This window comes from Ovis canadensis, chromosome 5 (genome assembly GCF_042477335.2).
Source record: "Ovis canadensis isolate MfBH-ARS-UI-01 breed Bighorn chromosome 5, ARS-UI_OviCan_v2, whole genome shotgun sequence".
Taxonomy (NCBI): Eukaryota; Metazoa; Chordata; class Mammalia; order Artiodactyla; family Bovidae; genus Ovis; species Ovis canadensis.
The window spans coordinates 63,671,387-63,688,516 of record NC_091249.1 but is presented as its reverse complement, the minus strand read 5'-3'; the positions used below and the strand labels follow the sequence as shown (position 1 = coordinate 63,688,516).

General features: G+C 50.0%; 1 protein-coding gene across 1 annotated transcript in view; it reads right to left on the bottom strand.

Annotated features, from left to right (window-relative positions):
• The window catches only part of PSD2 (pleckstrin and Sec7 domain containing 2), a 52,698-nt gene that overhangs the window by 17,319 nt on the left and 18,249 nt on the right, over window positions 1-17,130 (bottom strand). The window contains exons 4-7 of the mRNA XM_069589830.1: window positions 16,910-17,104; window positions 14,072-14,152; window positions 10,483-10,595; window positions 9,214-9,272 (exon numbers count right to left, since the gene is read on the bottom strand). Of these exons, the coding sequence (XP_069445931.1) occupies window positions 9,214-9,272; window positions 10,483-10,595; window positions 14,072-14,152; window positions 16,910-17,104 (448 nt within the window). The remainder of the gene's footprint in view (window positions 1-9,213; window positions 9,273-10,482; window positions 10,596-14,071; window positions 14,153-16,909; window positions 17,105-17,130) is intronic.

Genomic DNA, 17,130 nt, shown 5'->3' with positions numbered 1-17,130 from the left:
TGTTAATATCAGTCAACTAATGCTAACGAATTATATAACCTAGATAAAATAAGCAAATTCCTAGAAACATACAAACTACTAAAACTGGCTCAAGTATAAACAGGAAACCTAACTAACCTAAAAAAAAGTAGACATTCACTCAGCAATCAAGAACCTCACAAAAGAAAAGCCCGAGGCCAGATGGCTTCACTAGCGAAGCTTACCAAACATTGAAGAGAAATTAATACTGATACTTGGGGCTTCCCTGGGGCTCAGATGGTAAAGGGTCTGTCTGCAATGCAGGAGACTCAGCTTTGATCCCTGGGTTGGGAAGATCCCCTAGAAAAGGGAATGGCAACTCACTGCAGTACTCTTGCCTGGAGAACTCCATGAACATAGGAGTCTGGCGGGTTACAGTTCATGGGGTCATAGAGTCAGACATGACTGAGCAATTTACATTTAACATTAATACTTCTTGGGGCTTCTCAGGTGGTGCAGTGATAAAGATTCCGCCTGCCAATGCAGGAGACACAAGAGATGCAAGTTCAGTGCCTGAGTCAGGAAGATTCCCTGGAGGAAGAAATGGCGACCTACTCCAGTATTCTTGACTGAAGGACTCCATGAACAGAGGAGCCTGGCAGGCTACAGTCCATGGGATTGCAAAGAGTCAGACACGACTGAGCAACTGAGCACACAATACTTCCTAAGCTTTATCCAAAAACTGAAAAAGAGAGAATACTTCCTCACTCATGCTATAAAGCCAGCATTACTCTGATACAAAAATCAGACAAAGAATTCACAAGAAAATAAAACTATAGAACAGTATCCCCTATAAATATAAATGTAAAAACTCTCAATGAAATACTAGCAAAACAGCAGCATAGTAAAAGGATTATATACCATGATCAAGTGGAATGTATCCCAGGAGTACAAGAGTAGTTCCACATATAAAAATCTATTAACATAATATACCACATTAATAGAATGAAGACAGGGAGAAAACACATGATCCCTGGAAAAAGGGAAAACTTTTTCTAACCATATATCTGATAAGAGTATAGTATCTAGACTAGAGAACCTTTACAACTCAACAACAAAAACACAAACAGACCAATTAAAGAAAAGCAAAACACACTGGTCAGAATGGCCATCATCAAAAAGTCTATAAACAATAAATGCTGGAGAGGGTGTGGAGAAAAGTGGATGCTCTTGCACTGTTGGTAGGAATGTAAATTGATACAGCCACTATAGAAGACAGTTTGGAGATTCCTTAAAAAAAAAACCTAGGAATAAAACCACCATGTGACCCAGAAATCCCACTCCTAGGCATATACCCTGAGGAAACCAAAATTGAAAAAGACACATGTATCCCATTGTTCACTGCAGCACTATTTACAATAGCTAGAACATGGAAGCAACCTAGATGCCCACCGACAGATGAAAGGATAAAGAAGTTGTGGTCCACATACACAATGGAATATTACTCAGCCATAAGAAGGAACACATTTGAGTCAGTCCAGATGAGGTAGATGAACCTAGAATCTATTATATAGAGTGAAGTGAGTCAGAAAGAGAAAGATAAATATTGTATTTATATAGAGAATCTAGAAGAATGGTACTGAAGAACTTATTTACAGGGCAGCAATGGAGAAAAAGACATAGAGAATAGACCTATGGACACAGGGAGAGGGGAGGAGAGGGTGAGACGTATTTTGAGAATAACATGGAAACTCACATTACCATATGTAAAATAGATAGCCAACGGGAATTTGCTGTATAGCTCAGGAAACTCAAACAGGGGCTCTGTATCAACCTAGAGGGGTGAGATGGGGAGGGAGATGGGAGGGAGGTTCAGAAGGGAGGGGATATATGTATACCTATGGCTGATTCATGTTGAGGTTTGACAGAAAACAACAAAATTCTGTAAAGCAATTATCCTTCAATTAAAAAAATGAATTAAAAAGAAAAGAGTTAAATCTTTTTAAGGAGATGAAAAAGTTCTGGAGATTCATTGCACAACAATGTAAATAGATTTAATACTAGTAAACTATACGTAAAAATGGCAGTGATGGTCAATTTCATATTATGCATATTTTACCATGATTTTTAATATTTTTACCACAATTTTAAATAATAATTATATATCCCTCCTCAAAGTGGGCAACGTACTTGCATAGACATTTCACCAGAGAAGATATACAAATGGCCACAAACACATGAAAATATGCTCAATATCATTAGTTATCAGGGAGAGGCAGATTAAAACCAAAATGAGTTACCACTTCATACTGACTAGAACAGCTATCACTAAAAAAGAAAAGAATGAAAAGAAGTGTTGGCAAGGAGGTGAAGAAACTGAAACCCTTATACATTACTAGCAGGATTACTAAATGGTTCGGCCACTAAGGAAGTTTCACAGTTCGTCAAAAAGTTAAACATAGAATTACCATATGATGCAGCTGGTCTTCTCCGAGGAACTGAAAACAGGTGCTCAAACAAAAACTTGTACACAAATGTTCAGAGTAACACTATTCACAATATCCAAGAGGTGGAAATAATCCAAATGTTCGTTAAAGGACAAAGGGATACATGAAATGTGGCATATCCATTCAATGGAATATTATTTGGCCATAAAAACAAATGAAATTATGACACATGCTATAATATGGATGAGCCTTGTAAACATTACACTAAGTGAAAGAAGCCATATATGAAAGGCTATGTACTGTGTGATTCCACTCATATTACATATCCAGAAGAGGCAGGGGCTGGAAGAAGGAGAGAATGGGAAGTGACTGCTAATGGGTACAAGGCCTCCTTTGGGGGTGATGAAAAGTTCTGAAACCAGAGAACGGTGATGGCTGCACACTGTGTGAATGTACTTAACTCCACTGAATTGCACAACTTAAACTGGTTAAAATGGCAAATTTATGTCTTCTACATTTTAACACAATAAAAAATCATTAAGGATATAAAAGATGTTTACAACATAGTTAAAAAGCTTGACCTTATCAACACATGTAGAACATTAGAATAAACAACTGCAGAATACACTTTCAAGTCCATGGGAAACAGTACCAAGATCAATCTCTTTCTGGATGAGAAAGTAAGACAGTCGGTTGCAAAGAAGTAAAATCATACTGGGTAAATGAACAACAGCCACCAAGCCAAAAGATATATACCAGAAAGGGAAAAGAGAGACGGAAGAGAAGGGAAGGGAATGGGAGGGGAGAGGGAAAGAAAAGGAGGAAGGGAAGGAAGGGGGGAGGACAGGAAGAAAGATGGAGAGAAAGAGAGACATGCCCAGAACACGCCAAAGCCAAACTGATGTGGATGATTTGGGACCTCCAAGTTCTCAGTTCCTCCCTTCCTTCCACCAACATTTGGATCAAAAGGGCCTCCAAGCCTGCCCTTGACCCGAAAATCTGTTCCCACAGCCTCTGTCTCCAATCAGAAAAGAATTATGATTGGACAGGCCACAGCCCCATTCCAAGGCTTTCTCTGCAGGTCTAGTGTGACCTATCTGAGGTCAGAACAATCCCAGCCTGTCTTTAAGTCTTCCCCCTTCTCAAAGCAGAAAGAAAGTAGATGTCATCCTTCAGAGCAAGGGAAGGGACCAGTCAAAAGTCTCGCGGGCAGGAAAACCTTCATCACTATTTGCAAATCTAGACTAAACCTGAGTTGCACTCGGTGCTCCTTCCAAGTTCTAATATATGAGGCTTGTTCACCATCTGAGAATGGGCAGGGCCTCCCTGCCGCTGCCAGTCTTCAGAACAGTATGCTGACCCGTGCATTTGTCCCTCAAGTCTTCCACCATCCGGCCCCAACCCACCTCCCCAGCACTCCCACTGCTAAACCTCAAGCAGCCCAAGTGTGAGAGAAATTAAGCTTTTCTTGCAAAACAACTTATCTTTGTTTCAGCTTGGAGGTTCATAGCGCAGCTTCTCCCACCATCTCCTCCTGCTTCTCCTGGCCTCACCCTAGAGACTTCTGCTCTCACCTCGACACTGACTCCACCAACCAGTGCTAGTGACTGCACATCCACAGTACATTTATAATATCTCTCCTTGTCTCCATGTCCACGTCTAACCCAAGCCCCCATCCTCTCTTGTCTGGAGGCTAAGCTCACCCTCCTCTGACATCCTTCCCTTCCAATTCACCCTGTCATGAAGAATGAACTTCCCCTATTCCCAGCTAAGGCCATTTTCCATCTATGCCCTGCTGTTCATCTCAAGGAAAGCCTTGATTTTCCCTCTCTCTCCTGCATCATCAGTTTCTCCTTGCCTGCCTAGTAGATCCTAGTGGCATATACACAACACCCTAGTCAGATTTAAAACAGTCCCTCCTAAAAACAAATATTGTATTTTAATGCATATTATGTGGAATCTAAAAAAACGGTACAGATGAACCTGTTTGCAGGGCAGAAACAGAGACACAGAACAGACATGTGTACACAGAGGGGGAAGGAAAGGGCAGGATGAGTTAGGAGATTAGGATTGACATATTATGACCAACCTAGATAGCATATTGAAAAGCAGAGATATTACTTTGCCAACAAAGGTCCACCTAGTCAAGGCTATGGTTTTTCCAGTGGTCGTGTATGGATGTAAGAGTTGGACTGTGAAGAAAGCTGAGCACTGAAGAATGGATGCTTTTGAACTGTGGTGTTGGAGAGGACTCTTGAGAGTCCCTTGGACTGCAAGGAGATCCAACCAGTCCATCCTAAAGGAGATCAGTCCTAGATGTTCATTGGAAGGACTGATGCTGAAGCTGAAACTCCAATACTTTGGCCACCTCATGTGAAGAGTTGACTCACTGGAAAAGACTCTGATGCTGGGAGGGATTAGGGACAGGAGGAGAAGGGGACGACAGAGGATGAGATGGCTGGATGGCATCACCGACTTGATGGACGTGAGTCTGAGTGAACTCCGGGAGTTGGTGATGGACAGGGAGGCCTGGCGTGCTGCAATTCATGGAGTTGCAGAGTCGGACACGACTGAGCGACTGAACTGAACAGAACTAGTGTGTTAACATACACTACTATGTGTAAAACAGGTAGCTGCTGGGAATCTGCTGTGTAACACAGGGAGCTCGGCTCAGTGTTCTGCGATGACCTTGATGGGTAGGATGGCAATGGCAGGTTGGAGGGAGGACCAAGAGGGAAAGGATATATATATATACATATGGCTGATTCACTTCATTATACAGCAGAAACTAACACAACATTGTAAAGAAATTATACTCCAACTTAAAGAAAAAAGCCCCTGCTAGACCCCTCCAGCCAGTGGCTCACTTCAGGATCCCACTCAAAGCCAAATATTGCAAAAGAATTCTCCACAGCCTCTACTTCCTCACCTCCTATCCTCACCTCCACCCACTCCATCCTGGCATTTGGTCTCCCTACTCCGCCTAAAGTACTTTTGCAAAGGGCTCCAATGACCTTGACCATCCAATGACAATGACCCACCAATGGCCATTCCAATCGCAAAGGCTGTTTTTCTGTTATTGCCTTTCTTGACTTCATAACACCCTTTTATATAGTTGGCTACTTCTCTCTCCTTGAAACACTTTCTTCTCTTGGCTTCTGAGATACCACACACTCCTGGTTTTCCTCCCATCTCCATGGCTGCTTCAGAGTGTCTCCTTATGCTCTGCTTGTTGCTGCTGCTACTGCTAAGTCGCTTCAGTCGTGTCTGACTCTGTGTGACCCCCCATAGACGGCAAGGCACCAGGCTCCGCCGTCCCTGGGATTCTCCAGGCAAGAACACTGGAGTGGGTTGCCATTCCCTTCTTCAATGCATGAAAGTGAAAAGTGCTTGACCTCTAAATGATGCCATGACCCACAACAAGATCACCAACCTGCCCCTCTCCCGAGGCATTCAGCCAGTTCCGTGGCTTTCATTCCATCAGGACGACAGCGATCTCATCACCCCATTACTCTCTGGCATCCCAGATTCATTTATCCCACCACCTCTTTGGCAACACCCATGTCCATGTCCAATAGGCATCTCAAACACAATATGTCAAAAATGGGACTGGAGCCCCAGCTCTCCCACTCGCCACACCTTTCACCCACCCACAGAATTTCCCTTCTTATCTCAGGAAATAGCACCCCCATCAAGCCAGATGGTGAAGCCATCCTTCCTCCTCTCCCTGATCAGCCCATCAGCAAGTCCCATCAGGCTCATCCTCTACTGATCTCTCTCATCTGTCCCTTCTACCCTTGTTCACTGCCCTGTCAGCACAAGCCATCATCACCTCCTTCCTGGACTCAACAGCCACTATGAAACAGTTTTCCTGTCCTCCAAAAGTTAAATGCAAAAATACCATTGGACCCAGCAATCCATTCCTAAGTATACACTGAAAAGAATTGAGAGCAGCTTCTCAAACAAAGATTTATGCTAAGTAAAACAAGTCAGAAAAAGAAAGACAAACGCTATATAATTTCACTTAGTTGTGGAACCTAAAAAATATAACAAGCCAGTTAATAAAACAAAAGAAGAAGCAGACTCACAGAACAAACTAGTGGTTACCAAGAAGGGGGAGGGCAATAGAGGGGTAGGAAGATAAAAGGGTTATTATGGGATTACATGAAGTCATGCACAGGAAACTTCTGAAAACTGTAAGCACTATAAAATTAAAATAATCTTTCATTCAGTTTAAAAATAATTTTTTAAAAATTAAAAACTTGTATACCAACGTTCATAGCACTGTTCACAATAGCCAAAAGATGAAAACCAGTCCCACTGGTCCCTCTGCCTAGAAGATTTTGTCTCTGGTCTTTCCGTGACTGGCTCCTGTAGGTCTCTGCCCCAGTTGTGCCTCCTCTGAAAGGCATTCCCTGACCCCTAGTCCAGCCACCATCATATCCGCCTGTTGATTCCCTTCACAGACCTATCACTATTTGCAATCACTTGTTGACTTATTTATTTTCATCTCCTTTAACTAGAAGGTGGGCACCCTGAGGCAGGGGTTCTCTTTCCTTCTCATTTATAGAACGCAGAAGGTGTCAGCCTCTACAGTCCAAATGCCCCTCCTACAGGAAGCCTTCTCAATTCCTCCACTAGGCTGTGCCCATCTAGGAGTGTGCGCCAGTCCCTCATACTGGCTCCCGCTCTGACCAGAGCCACTTCTGGGGGCCCTAGTAGGCCCCACATTCCTGAGATCCCCATCTTCCACCAGGCACTGAGTCTCTGTGAAACAACGGCAGCATGAGAAGAGGGAGGGATGGGGTGAGCACAAAGCAGGCATTGCCACTTCCAGGAAAGCTCCCAGTGACAGCAATGGCCCAGTTCTGGGCTAAATGCTCTACAACTGCTGTCTCCTTAAATCTCACCGGGACTTTCTGATGGGGAAACTGAGGTTCAGGGAAGTCAGTAACTCACCTCAGGTCACACACGATCATGTGAAAAATAAAGAGGATTACAACTCAGACCTCTTGCTTTTGGTGTTTTGCAATACTGCCTTAAGAAAGAAATGGATCTTCAATGTCTGTTGACTGTGAGTATAAACAATCCTATTGCACCCATGTCTAATGTATGAAGGCAGTAATGTTTCTCTTCAACTTCAGGCAGAAGGTGGTGCCACGGGCAGCTAAGGCCCACCAAGCTCAAGAATATCCTCGACCTGGGGTTTACTGACTGCTGCGCTTGTCAGCAGCTCTCAACCAGGGGAAGAGGCACCCAGGGCTTAACACAGCAATGACTGGGTCCTGAGATGGCCCTCGGCCCTGCTGAGCGCAGGGATGGGAAGAGGAATGTGTGTTAAAGGGCCCTTTCAGGGCACGCCAGCAACACCTGCTCTCTGCAAACAGTAAGCAGTCTTGGGGGAGCATCAGCCCATTAGTGGGCATTAACTCCGGTGACATCCCCATGGAATCCACACGTCTTCTCTCCCGTTCCACTCTCAGGCTGACAGCCCTGGCAGACAAAACTGAAGCTGTCACACAACTAATCTTCATGCCAAGGCCATCGAGGCTCTCGCTCTCCTCAGGCCAGGCGACCAGTGTGCCCACGCCTGCTCAGACTGCCATCAGGGCAGGTCCTTCATATTCTTGATCCTCCAGGGATCTGCAGGCTGGGCCTTCAGACTCTCCATCATTTAAATTTCAATATTAATGATGAATATGATGGTGAGGATTATGTAATAATATTATTCATAATAAATATCTTTACTAAGTGCCAGACCCTGACACTTGGTGGTACCTCTCCCAGGCCTCCCCAGGACACTATGGGGAAATCATCATTCACACCTCACAGGTGTAGAACCCGAGACTCAGAGTGCTGGAGTGATGCCCTGGGTCACAGAGGTGCCACCTGGAGGCAAGAGTGGAATTCGAAGTTGGGTCTCTCCCAGCTCCTTCTTCCACCCTAAGTGTCCTAGGCTTTCCTGGTTACCTCCCTCCAGAAGAGATGTAACCGGAACCTGGTTACCTCCGGAACCGTTCTCATGGGCCTATTATTCCCATGAGTCACTGAAATATCCCCAATCCAGCAGAGGTGCTCTGACCATCCCAGGATGAGCAATGACGGGGTGGTGATCAGTGAGGCCAGACGGGGTGATGCGGGACACAGAAGGGGAGGATGGAGATGGGGGGATCTAAGCTCACAGGACATGCAGACCACCAGCTACACTTACCACCTGAGGGAGGGCAAGAGAGCCCAGAGAGGGGGTCCCCGGAGCAGACAGAGGGAAGAAGAAGGAGTTATTGAGCCACAAGCAGCACTGAGATGCCCAGGGCCCAGAGGAGGCACAGGCTCACAGCCTAGGGTACCCCCCATCACTTCTGTTTGCCTAGTGAAGGATGGAGATGACGAAAATGCCTCTTAATGGCAACCTACCATTTGAGGGGAAGGGGCTGCCTGGGGCATGGCCCTTCAGCAGGGCTGCAGTCAGGCTTACAGCACGAAGGGTAGGAAGAGCAGGTGACCTTTTAGCAACGTCTGGTGTGGACATGGCTAGGGGCACATATCTTATTTAGCACATCCTAAATTTCTGTACTTCAGTTGTTCTATGGCCCTGCTTGGGGCTGGGGACCCAGGCAGGTCTCAAGTGGATAAAACGAGAGTAAGGCCAAGTCTAGAAGCCAAGTGGCCTGACTCCCAGGTCTGCTAAAGAAACGTGGGCCAGCAAGTGAGAGGTCTCAGGGAAGGAGGCTGGAGAAAGGGCTGGCCCTCGGACAACCTGGGATGAGTCAGTGAGAGAACATACCCCAGCTTGGCCTCCCCAACTCACATGTCCGTGCAGGTCCGTGTTGAGCAGCATCAGGGCACAGGTAAGCGTGTGGATCCCATCTAAATCAGAGATAGAGGCACCCTCAGTGTGAGCAACCAGCTCTTTCTCAACCACAGCCACCCACTCATCTCCTGCCAGAGCCAGCCTTCAGGCCTTGGAAGAGGCCAGCCACCTGCCAACCACATGTCAGGGCCCGGGGCCTGTGTGATACTCCATGCCCCACCCCTCTACAGCATCAGAGCCACTCCCCCGCCCCAGGTCAGGAAACACTCTTCCCTTAGTGGGGGACCTGACCACCCCAGGCCTGTTCTAGCCCAGATTCCTGCTTCCTATGGCCAAACTCACCTTGAATCTCATGCCCAGGAAAGGCTCTGGGTCCCAGGCTATATCCCTTCCAAGGCCCATGTCTCCTCTAATAACCAGCCTAGCCCCCCAGTTCCTGGGACGCAAGTCCACCCATGGGACAAGAGGGTGCCAGACCCAGGACTCCCACCACACTAGCGATCAGCACTGTGACAGGGAACCACAGAGGAGGAGGGCACGGAGGACTGAGTCCAGGGCACAGAGGACCTAGAGGACCATCAGGCACAGGGAGCGGCGACCGGCCCGACAGTTGGGAGGTGCCTCTTCCAGCAGACAGGCCCCCTGCCACACGCCATCATGCCTTCACTGTTGTTTCTCGAGCAGGACAGAAGTGGCAGGTGGATCAAGGGTAGGAGGAAGCCAGGGCCCAACTGAGGGGCAAGGGTGTGGGGTGAGGCATCAGGGGCACAGAGTGAAGCGTCAGGAGCGTGGGGTCAGGCGTCAGGGGCACAGGGTGAGGCATCAGGGGCGCAGGGTGAGGCATCAGGGGCGCAGGGTGAGGCATCAGGGGCGCAAGGTGAGGCGTCAGGGGCACAGGGTGAGGCATCAGGGGCGCAGGGTGAGGTGTCAGGGGCACAGGGTGAGGCATCAGGGGCACAGGGTGAGGCATCAGGGGCGCAGGGTGAGGCATCAGGGGCGCAAGGTGAGGCGTCAGGGGCACAGGGTGAGGCATCAGGGGTGTGGGGTCAGGCGTCAGGGGCGTGGGGTCAGGCGTCAGGGGCATGGGGTGAGGAGTAAGGGGCACCGGGTGAGGCGTCAGGGGCACAGGGTGAGGCATCAGGGGCGCAAGGTGAGGCGTCAGGGGCACAGGGTGAGGCGTCAGGGGCACAGGGTGAGGCATCAGGGGCGCAGGGTGAGGTGTCAGGGGTGCGGGGTGAGGTGTCAGGGGTGCCAAGTGAGGCGTACCTTCCGAAGTACTGTCATCAGGGTTACACTGGCAGTACCGGCGAGAGAAGTGCGTCAGGACCCGCTCTCGCTCCTGCGTCTCCCCCATCAGCGGGAAGGCCTTCAGGAAAGTTCTGGAGGGTGATGCAAGGGTGCTGAGGGCCTCCCAGACCCCTGAGTCGTCTGAATCCTCACTCCAGGTAGGAGCCCCCACACCCCATACACACCACCCAAGCCTGCCTGAGGGGGCTGAGGCCCCAGAGCCCCAGCATCTGGGCCCAGGAGGAAACCCTGAGCCCCCTAACAGCCTCTGGAGTGTGGAGTCTCAACTCTCATCACCCTCCAGGGCCCTTTTGGAAGGAGACAGGGGGCAGATTGTGAAGAACAGAGGCTGACCAACACGCCAGTGCCAGCCTCCGCCCCACTCCTCACTCCCTCCTCCGCGGCTGGGCCCAGCCCGTCCACACTGCTCCACTGGAGCGCTCTCCCTCAGCCCTTCCCACCCTTCCCAGATGCGCTACCCCTCACATGATGGCCCCAGGCCCAACCACCCTGGCCCCCTCTATTCTCCCACCCCAAGTCTGAGCCTCCTCTGCTGGACAGCTCCGAGTTCCCCTCAAGGCCAAACGTCAAAGGTCACCAGCACTCATAAGGGTCCCTGGCTGAGAATACCAAAACCAGAGGGGCCAGGAGATGGGCCTGGGGTCCCTCACCTGGGGCCTAGGCACACCCCTCCTTGGGAGGGGAAACAGGAGGCTGAGACAGTTTGGGCCTCTATCTGCCTTGGGTTCATGAGACTAGCTTGTTCCCAATTTTGCTACGGTTCCCTTGGTTTCTGTTATACCCACTTTGCTCCATCCTCTCTAAAACTACTTCTAAGGCACCCTGGGACCCGTGAGCCCTATTTTGGCCAGTCTTTACCTTCGGAGGTTTCCCAAAGCATGGAAAACTGCAGACCACTCTCTGATTCAATCCCAGTCAGTCAACAGCTATATAAAAACACTCCATCCTCCTTCTGGTCCTCCTTTCTCTGTCTCTCCTGTTCCCTGTTCTCTTCCTTGCATCCGGCCCCTCCCTCTTCTCCTCGCACTCCACTAATACCATCCCCCATCCCAACCATAGCCTGTCCTACCTGTAAGCCATGCATCCCAGCTGGGGCTCCCCAGCCCAAACACCCCTTCCTTGGAGGTCTTCACCAAGCTCCAACCAAACTCTCAGGCTGTCCCCAGGATCAGCCTCACTGCTGGCCACTCCCTTCTCTCTCTACATCTTGGCATCACCAGCCCTTCTGCTCTATCCTCTGTGCTTCTCACACCAATCATTCCTCGAGCCCTGTGGCCCAACTTCAGGCCTCATCCTCTCCCACCTGATCCTCCTCAGGAGCCTCGGGATCAAAGGCCACCAACACAGTGTTGCCACCACTGCCTCCCCAAACCCTGCTTTACAGCCAGCACCTGTTGTGGCTCCCCAGGGCCTGTGCAGTCGAGTCTCAATCTATTGGGCTATATATTCAAGGTCCTCCAGCCCAGCACCCAGGCCTCTGATCGCAAGCCGACCCACCAAACACCTTCCCCACCAGATCATCCAGTGTGAACCTGACTCAGCTCAGGATAGAGCAGCTTGCTAGCCGACAAACACTTCCACTGGGAACAGTGAAAAATGCCAGACAGAATACATCTCTCTTAAGCTATCAGAAAATTGCTGATGCAGCAGACACCAATGGGACCAAGATCCCAGAGGGTAGAGAACTCAGGGAGGTGGGCCGATCTGCAGTTCTCCCCGGGGACACTGCTGATTACAGACACAGGGGTGAGGCAGAACAGTCAGTGGCTTCACGGAGCTGGAGAGACTTCAGGGGCTATAAACATGTGGTCAGTTTTCCCTGTGAGATATTTGCCAAAGTCTAAAGATGGAAGGGGCAGTATGCTGAAAAGCTAAGCAGAAAGCCTCTCTGAGAAGCAGAGGGGTTTGGTCTTTGCACAGGCTTGCCACATGGAGGAGATAAAATTGTAATTTAGGACCCACCAAAGGGAGAGGCCCCAGTGAACACACCAGGCTCCCAGTGGAAAGCCCTGCAGCCCTGTGATCGGGTTGAACTCTGAGCCTTACCAAACTTCAGAGCAGCTGCTCCGCAGCTCAGCCCTGGATAGACTGGGACTGTACCCGCCCTGTTCTCCTCTAGCTGCCTCAGAAGGTACACTCCCTGGTGGAACACATAATGATCTAGAGATGCTATAATTTTATGTACAATGTACAGGATCTAATAAAAAATTACTAAGCACACAGAGAAATAGGATAGATGATGGAAAACCAAGAGAAAAACAATAGAACCAGATACAGATGATTCAGATGACACCGATACTGTGGTAAGCAGGCAAGGACTTTCGAATATTAGCTGTGACTAATATGTTCCCAAAAAGAGAGGGAAGGATGGAGAAAGTAAGTAAAACTAAATGAAAAGATGAGGACTTCTTCCCCCAGAGAATTGTTGCGGTTGTTCAGTCACTAAGTCGTGTCCAATTCTTTGTGACCCCGTGGACCGCAGCATGCCAGGTCTCCCTGTCCCTCACCAACTCCTGGAGTTTGCCCAACTTCATGTCCATTGAATTGGTGATGGTGTCGTATCTTTTTGCCTTTTTATACAGTTCATGGGGTTCTCGAGGCAAGAACACTACAGTGGCTTGCCATTCCTTCCTCCAATGGACCACGTTTTGTCAGACTTTCCACTATGACCCATCCTTCTTGGGTGACCCTGCAAGGCATGGCTCATAGCTTCATCGAGTTACACAAGCCCCTTCACCACGATAAGGCAGTGATTTAGAACCTACCAGAAAAGTTTTTTAACAAAATATAACCTCTAGATCTGAAAAATAAAACAATAGAAGGTAAAAATTCAATAAATGGGTTTAACAGTATATGAGACACAGAGGAAGAATAAGTGAATTGGAAGCGAGTCAGTGTAAAATATCCCAATGGAAACAGAGAAAATAAAGGGAAAATACGGTTTCTAAAAATGTGAGAGACACATGGGAAGTAAACAGATATAACATACATGGACCACCCCTCCCTCGGCTCAGAGTCCACCATCCCTAGCTGTGAGGCTCTGGCCTGGGCTCAGGTCCCCTGGCACCGGGCTTCATCCTCCCATTGCCTGCCCTCTGCTCCCTGGGCCTGTACCTGCCCTTCCTGAGGGCTACTCCCCGGATCCAAACACCAACAGGACATGAGATCAAATTGACCATGTCCAATGTCATTTTGACCATGTCTTGCTCAGTGATTTCGGGGAACTGGCCCACACTTTCTCCGCTTATAAATGGGACGGTACCACCCACCTCACAGGAGTGTCACTAAGCTGCCATCAGCAGGGTGTGTCTAGGCTATGCCTCCTGAAGGGTCACCTCTGCACTCCCACCTTCACCTTGGCAGTGGCCCCCATGAGCCAGCACTCAGTGAGTCTCTGGCACTGTGCTCCTCTCATGGGCCCTTCCCCACAGCCTCCCCAGAGGGCTCAAGAGGGCTTGCCCAAGGCTGCACGGCAAGTCAACACCAGAGCTGGCAGGAGGATCCAGATGTATCGCCTGTGGGCACCACCCAGCCCAGCCACACTGACCTGAGCGCTCGATCCAGAGTCAGGCCCGAGAAGTCAAAAAAGCTGAGGTACTCCCCAGCCACCAGCCTGCTGAACTCGTTGCTGCCAAGAGAGCAGGGGGTGTCCATTAGAAGCAGGGCACAGCACACAGTGGGGGCACATGGGCAGTGGGCCCCTGGGGACGCTGACCTACCCACCCAGACCTGTCCATCCCTCCCTCTGCTGCCTCCCTTGCTGGCCAACTGGACTCTGACAGTTCAACCTTGGGCCAGGGTGTGCTCAGTCCCTCAGTCATATCCAACTCTTTGCAACCCCATTGACTGTAGCCCGCCAAGTTCCTCTGTCCATGGGATTTTCCAGGTGAAAATGCTGGAGTAGGTCTCCATTTCCTTCTCCAGTGGGCCAGGGTGTGAGAGGGTCAATAAGGCTTCCTGGAGGAGCTGATATCTCAGCAAATACCTTCAGGAAAGTAAGAGTCAGCCAGGTGAAGGGAGTAGAGTATGGGGTGATATACAGTGTCCCCAGTAGAGGACACTGTCCAGAAAGCTACCAGCAGGGCCATGTGGCAGGAGCTGGAGAGCAGGAATGGGGGCAGCAAGAGATGAGGCAGGGATCTGGGGCTGGGCCAAGGCAAGGATCAAGACTTGATTTGGAAGAGTTCGAAGCAGGAGGTGAATGAGAGGGTCAGATCTGTATTTGGAACACTGCCTGCAGAGTGGAGACCTACTGAGAGCTGCAGGAGCTGTCCACGAGAGACGGAAAGGGCGGGAGGAGGGATGTTTCTGAGGCAGAATCCAACAAGACATGAGGAGGGATGGAGTGGGTGTGGGACATGACCAAGTAGCCCCTGGGGTGGTGCCCAGAGCCCAGGACAACAGGTGGGTCTGGAAGCACCTACGTGAGAGTTGTCTGACCCTAACTGGTAGAGTAGGAAGGGGGACAAGCCTGTAGGAAGGGCTCAGACAGGCCAACAGACCCAGCTCAGAGACCTGAGGAGAGCCCCTCTCAGGGTGGGCTGAAGAGTCAGAAACCTCGTGCAGGAGACAGTAGCCACAGCCGTAGGGTGTGGTATCCTGGAGGCCAAGGAAGAGAACGTCAAGACCGGAGTGATGAATTCTCACCAAAAGAGAGAACATAATTCTGCCTCAGTCCAATCAAGCCCCAAGCTCTCTCTCCTGTTTCTTCACCAAATACATGGCCTTACCAAAAGGAGGGGGCCTGGCAACTGTTGTTGGTTCCAAGGGACCTAAGAAACATACTGGCCAAATGTAATCAAAGACCTTATTTGTGTGCTGATTTGAACAAACATTTTTGAGACAACCAGAGCAAATTAAACATAGACTGAATGTTAGAGATACTAAGGAATTTTGTCAGAAACTATGACTATCTAAAAAAAAATCCTAGTCAGTTAGAGACACATACTAAACATTTATGGATCATATGATTGAGTCTGAAATATGGTTTAAAATATTCCAGCAAGTGTGAGGGGAAGCTGTGGTGGGAAGAGATCAAACAAGAATAGAAAAATCTTGATAACTTTGAAGCTGAATAAATGGGTACAAGGAGGTTTAAGGTATTACTTTCTCTGCTTTCGTGTGTGCTTGAAATTTTCATCATTGAAAGTTTAATTGAAGAAGAAGAAAGGAGTGGCAGGTGTGTCGAGGCTGTTGAAGGGGAAAGAGTTGAGGCCACCATATTCAAAGAGATCAGGCTGCTACTGACTCTAGCAAGAGGGGCTTGTGTAGGGCAGTGGGGGACGGGGCAGAAGCCAACCTGGAGAAGCTGAATGTGCAGAAGGGGAGGGGACAGAGGCCACCCAGAGCAGAAGACAGAATTTTGGCTGTGAAGAGGCAGGGGGAGGAAGTAATTTGAGGAAGGGTTTTTGTTTCAGATGGGAGAGGGTTAAGCACAATTAAATGCTGATGGGAAAACTCATGAAGACAGAGTGGTTGAAAAGACAGGGGAGGGTGGGGATCAACTTTAATGAAGGAGGAGTCATTAGGTTGGGGGTCTGTAGTCCAGTGGGAGAGGCGAAGGTGAGGGCGACATGATTTCGGGGGAGGCCCAGGCAGGAGCGCTGTGGAGGCTACGGAGGGTGCAGGAGGCGGGAGTGGGGAAAAGCGGGGTGTCCTCAGGACCTCCTGTGGCCCGAGGCCCCGTCAACTCTAACTTGGGCTCTCGAGTCTGGGCTGCCTCTCTCAGCCTGGGAGCAGCCCTCGCTGGAGGCCAGGCCTGCCTCTGTGCAACCTGAAGGCTTATGTGGGTGTGGGGGCCCCTCTGGAGAACAAGGCAAGGAGGACAAGGCAGGCAGATGTGCTGGTGGTCAGACCTCCTCGTGACATACCGATTGACTTCACGGCTGACTGTCCCCCATCCCCCAGGGCTTCAACCTGGCTAGTTCCCTTCCCTGAGTCCAAAGACCGGGGCATGTATGTAGGCAGTCCCCCTTTTCAGCTGGTCCCAACAGACAGTGAGTGGGGCTCAGTGAGGGTCAGGGTCCCCTTGCCCAGCTCCGGGGTCCCAGGCAGTCCCCGTTCAGACCAGGTGTTCCTCCATCCCTGGCCCCATTAGTTCACCCAGGAGACCCTGCCTGACTGCTCCGTCCTTGATGCCACATGCCACTCCCCCAGCCCCGAGGGGCCCCCCAACCCTACCTCCCTTCCCTAGGAGCAGGGGCCCTCGCCCAGGCAGCCCAGAAAGGAAACAGATTTAGGGCAAGGCCCAGAATGAGGACAGCGGCAGTTCTTGGGGACTGTTGGGAGCCCCCAGCACTAGGCACCCCTGAAGGAAGTCACCACATCACCTTGGGCTGAGGAAGACACAGGTTTGCTTGAGATTGGGGATGGAGATGCAACTCACTTCTTGCCCAGCTGTCGGGCCACGTCGCAGCGCTGAAAGCCCTCCAGGTGGTAGAGCCGGCGCGCCAGCCGGCGGGCAGCCTCACTGACGCCCTGGCCCCCGTTGGCCAGTGGGTCTGTGCTGCCAGACTCCAGCCCCTCTGAGCTGCTCAGCTCTGAGTCTGAGTCCGACAGGCCATCCTTCAGGCTGGGATCGCTGAAGAGGGAAGGTGGGGTGGAGAT